General features: G+C 33.6%; 1 protein-coding gene across 1 annotated transcript; it reads right to left on the reverse strand.

Moving 5' to 3' along the window:
• Positions 1-4,023: 4,023 nt before the first annotated feature.
• LOC110109269 (uncharacterized protein Mb2253c) lies at positions 4,024-9,719 on the reverse strand. The gene is made up of 4 exons (XM_028694977.1): positions 9,621-9,719; positions 9,369-9,512; positions 4,226-4,333; positions 4,024-4,074 (listed from the first exon to the last, which is right to left on the reverse strand). Exons 1-4 carry the CDS (start codon positions 9,717-9,719, stop codon positions 4,024-4,026), a joined length of 402 nt encoding a protein of 133 aa, XP_028550810.1.
• Positions 9,720-9,960: the final 241 nt, after the last annotated feature.

Below are 9,960 nucleotides of genomic sequence, written 5' to 3' on the forward strand. Positions count from 1 at the left end.
ATTAGAAATTATAAGAACTTGATATATCTGGGGCTTCCATTCTTCTATTAAAGAGTCTTCTTTGAACTGTATCAGTAATGAAAGTGCCACTTTATATATTTTTGTCATTACCTACTTGGATATTATGCCATCAAATTATAAATCATATAATATCTCATTCAGAGACACCACTCTTTGATCATAAGATATTGTCAATATCTTATCAAGAAATTATGTTTCAGCTTGCTTTTTTTTCTATTGATTTCAATCACGTTTAATTTTCTAGAAAATGTTGTGCATGTTGCATATTTAATTGATATATGAGAACTTTTTGATAAATAATGATAAATAACACAGCCATAGACAAGTTAAATCACATGAATGCAACTGGAATGTTGCCTACTTTATGCATAGCAGCTTCCTTGAAGTATTGTCATTAGCATTATAAAATTTTAGGCTATTTGCATATCTTAGTTGAAGTTGATGGGTGTCCATGTGTAATAAATATCACATCATCATTCGATTCATTCCATATCCTTGAGTGGTTAAGATTTGTACTTTTGGAATACTAATCTACCTTTGGTTGCGCTATTCTATATTAATTGAATCTCTTTGCTATATTTCTTATGAAGTATTGGAGTAAAATAAAATATTGATTCTGTCATAGCTTCCATTGGAAACGAAGAATGATAAGAAATTTTATATCACTGAATATTTGAAGACAACCATTTCTTACATGCCTAAAATATTAGATAAGCACTGCTTAAGCTGTTGAAGTTGCGAGAACCTTAGCTTTGAAAAAGGGCTTGCTGGTAAGCACATTTTCTTTCTGATATATTGTATATATTTATCTCTCTCTTGTTCATTGCAACAACTTGTTAATTCTTCAGGATGGCATTTCTTCAGGAGGTGTTGCTGTTGTTGTCGTTCATGTGGCAAGAAGGCAAGAAAATGCAGGAAAGCTTTGCAATAAGGGCCATCCATTGAAGTGGAATTGTCACACCTTATAGATTTTGATTGATCATGCATTCCATTCCACAAACATGTTTTTTCTATGTTTGAAAAGCATTTTGAGTTCTCTACATTTCTTTCTCTCGAACTTAGAATAAGTGCATCATCCTGCTCAGTAGTAAATGATTAGCAAAATACTTGCATAGCTGATGTGTTTTTCTTTTTGAGGATTGTATGAATTTAATACTAAATTCATTCATATTTTATATATAAATAACATTTTGACAGTTTAAGCTTCTAGTCCTAACTAATATTTTGATAGTTGCAATTCAGTGCTTTCTAGATTCATTAATATTGGGAGATTGGAGCTGTTGATTGCATTTACTGATCTGATACCAAATTCAAATTTATCAAAAAGGAAAATGGAGTTTAATTAAAATTATCTTGGGATAATTTGGGTCAAATTTGGGCTCAAATTGAACTTAATTTAACTCAAACCGAACCGACTCGGGTCTAATATAACTCAACTATGCAACGTAGTGAAGTTAAACCCGAACCCAACATAAATTAAAATCAAATCGGACCCAACGCGGTTATAGAGAACTAATCGGGCCTAATCAAACATGGTCGAGTCTAATTCGACTCAATTTGAGTCGATTCAGTTTAATCACCACCATAGAACCAACGCACAAGCACCATCATCAAACCACTATCCAACCACAAATATTGAACCACATCTCCAAAAATTCATTGTTTGACAATAGCCATTACAACATCCCCCAACTACCACTATTGGGACACTATTGCATAGCTTGAATACACCCTTCACATAATAACTTAACTATTGTTATTGGACCATCACCTGACCACACGTATCGAGCTACTACCTGACAAGTATAATTAAATCACTATCACTACCATCACCACCTAACCATTATTACCAAATTATCTTCACTTAGTTACAACCATCTAAACTCCTCTAATCCCCTGTGGACTCCTATGGACTCTATCCACTGACATGTTCTTCCCTTGTAATCTTGACTTCTCTAATTTAGTGATTGGCCATTCTTTGAAATTAATGTTCACCTAAAGGATTTATTTCTATAAGGCTAAGCATATGAGATTTTTCATGTTGAAACACTTATGTCTCTACTAAAATTTTTCATCTATTACTTTGTGAGTGGAATCTTCTACAAAGCTAGGACAAACTACTCCCACTCTATTGCCATAAAATTTTTAACCTGTAATAAAAATTTGTTTAAATTTTTTGAAGATACATGTTAATTGACACACAAGTAGCGCCTGACTTAATAACTAAAATTTAAACTATTTTAGGTTTCATGAATCACAACACTTAGCTGCCACAATTTTAGCATTCCATGTAAGTTAATATTTGTAAACCCTCTATATGGATGTTATTCTACCATAGCCTTGATGAGCTATAATGTACCTTTGGTGGGTTTGCAAGGATAAACCAACAATTAGTATCAAAGCCCCCGCTCTTTCTTTAGTCTTAATATCACAGGTTATCTGCTCAATGACCACATTTGTTAGATAATTATATCTTTGCTCTTTGAAAAAAATATATAGGATTAGTGATAAGATTGACACATATGACACGTGCTTACACTTGAATATTATACACATACTAGGAAATAAATGAAATTAATGTTAAAAATTTACATAGCTCATCAACTAAGAGGTCTTGGATTCGAGTCTTTGTGTATTTGTTGTGTGTGTGAGTTTGCCTTAAATGATCTAAATGCCCCAAAAAAAAATTAAATCTTATGATTAATGGTCAGCATTAGAAAGAGATTGTTTGTTCATATTTTCTATTTTATCATAATTTGTTATGACTTATATGAATTGTAGAAATACTAATTATATTGCACAACTGCTATAAATATTTATTACAATAGAAAGTTGATTGTATTACATGGTTAACAACATTGCTATAAATTGTATTGTTATTTGGATCTTTAGCCTTGCAATAGATTGGATTGGATGCATCAGTTGATTGTATTACATCTTATTGCTATAAATTGCATCCTTTATTTACTTTACATTCTTAAAAGATTCATACGTCAAATAGTGCATATTTCAATAATAAAATATTGGTTTATCAAAGGGAGCGTGATATAAAAGCTTTCCCTTCAACAACATCAGCAAGAAAGCAAATGCGTTAAGCTTCACATTTCTGCTTCTTAAAGCTGCTTTTTAGTATAAAATTTTTAAAATTTGTACTAAAAAACTGCTTCGTAAAGCAGTAAGGTTTTCTTCCTGCTTCTTAAAGCCGCTTTTTAGTATAATATTTTTAATTTTTGTACTAAAAAATTACTTTAAGATGCAATAAAAAAACCGTCCCAAACCAAACCTTAATATTGAAAATATAGCATTGATAGGAATACTAGCAGAAAGCAGTTATGTTCCATATGGCAGGATCTTCAAGACACTGAGCAAAAGACAAAGGTCCAGTTCATAACACACTACATACATATATATATAAGTATATAGGATAGAGGTATTAACAAAGTGACTGCTGCTATTGTTGCTCTGCTAATACTCCATGAAAGCGTTACCCCACCTGCATTCATAAAATCTGAATAAATTTTCTATTCTGACAATATCAGGGCAAGATGAACTAAAAAACTATTTTCTCTACTGCATGATTAATTTAAGTACATTTCCAGAAATTATGGTAAACATCTTATTAGTTTGATTGACGCAGCTTTTCCATATATATTCCACAACACTATTTTTATAAATAGTTTGGGCCGCCCTCAATGATTTCTTTTACAACTTTACTTAAAATCAATCTCACAACTTTCTAAGACTGCTGTTCAAAAATTTGATGTCTAGATCAACTTTTAAAGATCAGCAGGTTCAATTCAAACCAAATTTTTATGATTCAATCTAAATTTTAAAAAATAGTTTTTCTTCTAACAATTCTATAATCAAATTTACAAACAATTATAGCGATTCCAAACACATCATTAGCCAGATTCACCTTTTCCACTCTGCCGAATCATCCTAAACAGCATTTCTTATAGTAAAAAGAAATGCAAATTAAGAGGAGGTACCCACTCACTAACCTCAAAAGTTGGCGGCCTTGTTAGCTTCTGCATCAGCTTCAGTGTTGTACTCCTAAGGAGAATACCAAAAAAAGAGCAATTTGTTTATTTTGCAATAATGCATATTGCACATGTAAAACAAGAAAGAGACTAATGATAAGTATAGCAAAGTTAAAACTATTAGCAAATAAACAAATAACTTAGAGCAAGTTAACGATTTTTACACTTGGAACATGGTAAATATCAAATTTGTCCAGCCCTCTGATCTGATCATTAACCCTTTTGTTAGGTTCATACAAGTTTCTGCTTCGAACTGCCCAACTTCCATCAATCTGAAATTGACAACAGCCAGTTACATACAGGAAATGTGGAATCCTATCCTGATGGAAGACACGTTATTCGTAGATTAAAATTAAAAAATAAATCACATCCCCGATATACAGAAGTGAAACCAGGAAAAAACAAAATTTAGTGAATGGAATTTGTCATCCCTTCACCCTTTTTTCCCTCCAAAAATATATTATTTTTTGCTCACCCCGATCACATAATTTCTTTTTTTTTGGGGGGATAATTAGGGGCGTGAGCACATTTTATTAACATTTAAGAAGGTTTCAACTAAAATATGGGAAACACCAAAAAATAATAGTGCCCAAAAGCCCAGGGAAAATTTCCCTCTCTCTCTCTCTCTCTAATTTATAATTTGAAATTTACAACATTTTAACAAAATAGCACAGAATATTTGCGCTTTGTGCCATGTGCCATTGCTCAAATATGGCGCAAATAGTGCACGCTATTTTGATGCACCACGCCGCGCCAAACAAAGCCACATTGAGCCGTGCGCCGTTGACATGTATAAACAATATTAAACAAGTAAGGAGATAGTAAGCATCCCTGCTTAAGACCAAATGATGAGTTAAAAAATTCCTCTAAAGCACCTACTATACAAAGAAAAAAATACACGTCCATAACGCAACCTTTAATCCAATAGATAAAAACATTCAGGAAGCCCTTAAGCATGAGACGGTTTAGAAGAAACTCCCTCGAAACTTACAAATATTTTAAAAATGTCAAACTTAGCACAAAAGTATTTTTTGTTGGCAGCCAAGTTGAATTCCCTCAGAAGATCTACAGCTAGAACAATGATATTAAAGGAGATACACTTATAAATGAAACCTGCTTTGCTAGGATAGATAACAAGGGGCATGATAGATTTCATTCTATTAGCAATAACTTTTTGCCACAATTATACAAAAAACAATACACGGGAAAATAGGATGGAAGTCTGTAATATTAGAAACATGCAATTTTTTTGAGAATTAAAGCAATAGCAATGGCAGAGGCCTACCTTGGCATTTTACCTGAGTATAAAAAACTTTACACCGCAAAGAAAACATGGACCGTAATAACATTCTAAGCAATTTTATAGAACTCAAAAGTAAATCCATCAGAGCTCGTAGGAGGAAGGAAAAGATAATTTCACATATTTTATTTCTTCCTCGGTGATAGGAACAACTAGAAAGGAGCGGAGAAGAGGAGGGATGGTATTGTCAGCAAGGATGACATTAGAAGAGTGTAGGGAAATGGAAGAGGTTTGATTAAGTTTTTAAATGCTAAATGATTTCTTTAGAGATATCCAGAGTAGAAGAAAAAATTCCCTCAACAATGCCAATTTCTTTAATCTGATTATCATTGCTTCTAACTTTAATTTTAGCATATATGAACTTTAAATCGACTTCACCATTAGAGAGTCATCTAGCTTTGGCTCTTTGGGCAATCTATGAATTCCAGCAGTAATAGCAAGAAGAAAGCTTGTTGATATCATTCAAATAAGAATTCAAAAGTGTATGCGACGGCGAGCATTGTAACTAATCAAGACAAGTGCTTTGTTTGAATTTCAATTCCTCCTAGTCTAGAGTGAGGGAATTACAAGAAGACCAATTGATATCTTTTATCATTCTCCTCAAAGATTGCAGGGTAAAGTAGGAGGCAAAGGGATTGTCATTTGGTTGGAAGGAGTGGGCATGAAGAAGAACATTCGAGAGCCCAACCACTTTGAATGAATAATTTTGGAAAATAAATCTATCATATTTGGAGACATCAGAAGATGAAAGATGAACCAATAGATAGTGATCAGAGCAAGTTTGATCCTCCACTTTGTAGTAGGAAGAGGGAAAACAATCCATCCAATTATCATTCACAAAAAGTATATCGAATTTGATATGAATCAAATTTTTAAGTCCCAATATTATGAATTAGGTTGTCAAAGCCTACTATTATGAGTGAAATTGCCCCCAAATTTTTCATGACTGAACCTACAGCAGTTGAAGTCTCCAATAATTGCCCAAGGCTCGGTGATACCAACAACAAGAGACATTAGCCACATTCCACTTAACCCAAATCCTCCTAGAGGAGGTGAATTTAAAATTGTCAAATCATCCTTCATTACCAAAAATTTGATGAGTCCAAGAAAACAAAGGATCCAAAGCAGAAGAACTAGAATTTTTGCTTCCATAATGCATAAAAAATCTAAATCATACTTGCCAAACTTTCTTCAGGCGGTTAAACCCCCTAACATTCCAAGCGACAATGTTAGGTAAGATCATTGGGTTTTAGGGTTGGAATTGGCTACCTTCTTTGCAGTTTTGGATCTTGTGGATTTGATAGTAGTAGCTGGAATATGCTGACTCTGGGATGCTTAGAATTCTTTGCAGTTGGACTCATTAGATGAAGGGTGAGGGTTTTGATCCTCTGTACTAATAAAGAGAATGAGTAGTGGGTTGGCATACCAGAAGTGGAGATTATAGGGTCAACTAAGTTGGGTTTTGAGGGAGGCGGATGCTCCTTTGAGGGGGAACTTAGATTTGTGATTATTAGTTTGGTGAAGGTTGTCAAGTTATCAATGAGTGTAGCTGAAGGGGGAATTATCTGATCTGTGTTAGGACTAGTGTTGGTGGAGGCTATGACTGGAGGTTGAAATGGGGTGGGGGCAAGGGATGGAAAGATGGGGAAGAAGATTTCTAGATTTTGGGCTAACACTTCAGCCTCGGGGTCTTGGGGAGGAGAAATTATTTTATGCGTAGTCCAAATGGGAAGAACAGTCTAAATTGCTAAATATTTATTGAGTATTTGTAAATACTCAGCAAATATATGCAAAAAAGAAACAAATACTTAATAAATATTCAACAAAAACTTAACAAGTATTCAATAAATACTCAACAAAACATAACAAATACTCACAACTGAATTATTTGGTGAATATTTACTGAGTATTTGTAATACGCAGTAAATACTAAGTAAATACATAATAAATGCAGATGTTTATCTGCGTCTGGACTTCGCACATGATACTTTCCCCTTTGGGAGGGAGGGGGAGGGTGGTTTGGAAGGGCATACATTAGGAAGTGTATTAGAGATCGACAGCCAAAGCAGGGTGTTGGTTTCCAGTCATACTGCACACATAGAGAGAATGAGTTTCCTGCTAAAGAAATCACTATCTCATCTAGAAGAGGAGAGGAACATTGTATCAGGACACAGACACTTGCGAAGGTGAGCCGGCTTTTCCCAGCCATTGAAGTGTCAATAGCAAGGGTTGTACAATTACACTGGCAATCTTAAATTTTCCATCTGAGTTCCAACAGGCTAATGGAAGGTTATGTAGCTTTACCCACAAAGGAATTGAAGAGAATTGTTCTCTCTTGGGGATGAAGGATGATGACCACTTTTGAAGTATGAATGTCTTCCCTAATGGAATGTTTTCCCAACCATTAAAGTGTCAATAGCAAGGGTTATACAATTACACTGGCAATCTTAAATTTTCCATCTGAGTTCCAACAGGCTAATTGAAGGTTATGTATCTTTACCCACAAAGGAATTGAAGAGAAATTTTCTCTCTATGGGTGGAAGGATGACGACCACTTTTGAAGTATGAATGCCTACCCTAGATAAAACTAGGGGCCTCCTGAAAAAGCCATGTCAAAATCTTCAAAGGCAGAGAAGGTTAAGAGACCCTTTTAAGCTCCAAAACTTTTGTATGGTAGCAAGGAGAGCCTTGTAATACAGTCATCTACTGATTGCGTAACCAAGAAAAGAAAGGTTCAAATTTTGGAACCTTCAGCAACTTCTTCCTCAAAAAAATGGATGATGGAGTCCAGGGGGGAATGAAGGTAAGTAGGAAGTCCTCAGAGAATGGGTTACGAGAGGTAAGTAGGTTTTACGAATCGAGTGAAGGGCCAGGCTATCTCTAGCAGAGAGGTTTTTGTAACAGGAGGAGTACCTAAAGTGGACATGTGAAGGGGGAGGCAACTAGGGTTCTCAAGAGAAGCTTCAGATCCTATTCTCCCGATGCCTAAATTTACACTACAGCTTACTACAAATATGAAATGCAAATCAAGTACTGCACTATGTGAAGTAGGGAGGACCTTTATATAAATCAACTTTGGTTTTTGCTAACAATTATTGTGATTGTATATTTTTAGTAAATTTTGGGTTGCATCTTATCATAGTGGCGTATTCCAGACATAAATTAATTGGGAGAAAGATAAAGTAACTCTGCAAGAACTAGGGATCAATATCAAGTGTGCGTACAAAGTTCAAGATTATCAAAGAAGCCAAGCATTCATAATAGCAATTAGGATAGCTGGTGGTGGATAATAATTAAAGAATGCAAGCGAACTAGAATCCAACACAAGGATTAAAATAGAGCATCGAGATAAAACAAGTTAAGTGAGTTGTATAAAAGGATCATAGCTTATGACATGCTCTCTAATTTTTAGGACGTAGGTCTAAAGATAAAATCATAGAAGCTATGGCACAAAGAAACTTTTTTCTTTGCAAGTAAGATTTAAATTTATAAATGATCTTGTGCTTAAAAAAAATCAATAAATAATTTTATGCTAGCCTTCTAATTTAATGAAATATATTAATTAAGTTTTCATCATTAAAAAGATAATTAAGTTATATAGCTCAAAAGTGAGGATTTTTATCTTGGCAAAATGATTTTGAGTAAACTAAGTAGTTTTAGATAAAAGAAAGTGTGGCAATGACATAGAGAGTAATGCTACTCAAAATGTTCCTAAAACGGTCTCTTAAATAAGAACATAAACTTTGAAACCATAATTAGTGGATTTAACACTTTAACAACATCAACAACCATTGAACATTAAAGATATGAAAATCTTCGTTAAGAAGCTTTTGTAAAAAAAACTTTTGTAAGATAAAAAAGTCAAATTTAAGTAGAAAATAAAGTGGTCCGAATATGTAAATCAAAACATATATCATATAACATATCCGCATAGAATTTAATATAAAGGATTTCAAAAATTAGATCATATTGACAATAACTATAAGCAAAGAAATTAAACATCATACCTGCTTACAAACAAGCTTTGAATCACCCCTTGCTTGAATCTGTGTATATCCCATTTTAGTAGCTTCCTGAATTCCTAAAGATAAGCCCTCATATTCTGCAGCATTATTGGTAGTAAAACCTAAAGGCGTGTTCACGCGACCAACCTTCAACAAAGAGGTGTAAAAAATGGTTAAAATCTATCACAGTTGCATAGCACATTATACTATTATAATCATATAATGCAATTTCTTAAACAAAAAATAAATATCCACCACATCTCCCATGGAATTGCGTATCACTGCTCCAGCACCTCCTTTTCCAGGATTTCCTTTGGAAGATCCATCAAATTCAACAATGCAGAATTTGGACATCCTTTTAAAGTTTTAAAAGGTCAGTAATAATAAATACTATTGAGGAGACAAATGAATTATGGCAAAAGCAATGGAATATTATAGGTTGCATAATACAAAGAAGAAACAAAAAAATAAACATAAGCTTTTACCATAAATTCTAGCATATCTTTAGAAGATTATTTATTATGTTAATTAAGTAAACAATAAATATGTCAACCATACAATGTGTATTTACAAAAATATATATAAACTTAGACAT

This window comes from Dendrobium catenatum, unplaced genomic scaffold (genome assembly GCF_001605985.2).
Source record: "Dendrobium catenatum unplaced genomic scaffold, ASM160598v2 fragScaff_scaffold_621, whole genome shotgun sequence".
Lineage (NCBI taxonomy): Eukaryota > Viridiplantae > Streptophyta > Magnoliopsida > Asparagales > Orchidaceae > Dendrobium > Dendrobium catenatum.

Bases quoted from the DNA above. Each gene is read 5' to 3' on its own strand.
- LOC110109269 (XM_028694977.1), bottom strand. From the start codon at position 9,719: ATGTCCAAATTCTGCATTGTTGAATTTGATGGATCTTCCAAAGGAAAT. The intron at 9,513-9,620 runs GTGGATATTTAT...TCTTTGTTGAAG, and splicing joins GCAATTCCATGGGAGATGTG to GTTGGTCGCGTGAACACGCC. The intron at 4,075-4,225 runs GTAAAAATCGTT...TATTCTCCTTAG, and splicing joins ATATTTACCATGTTCCAAGT to GAGTACAACACTGAAGCTGA.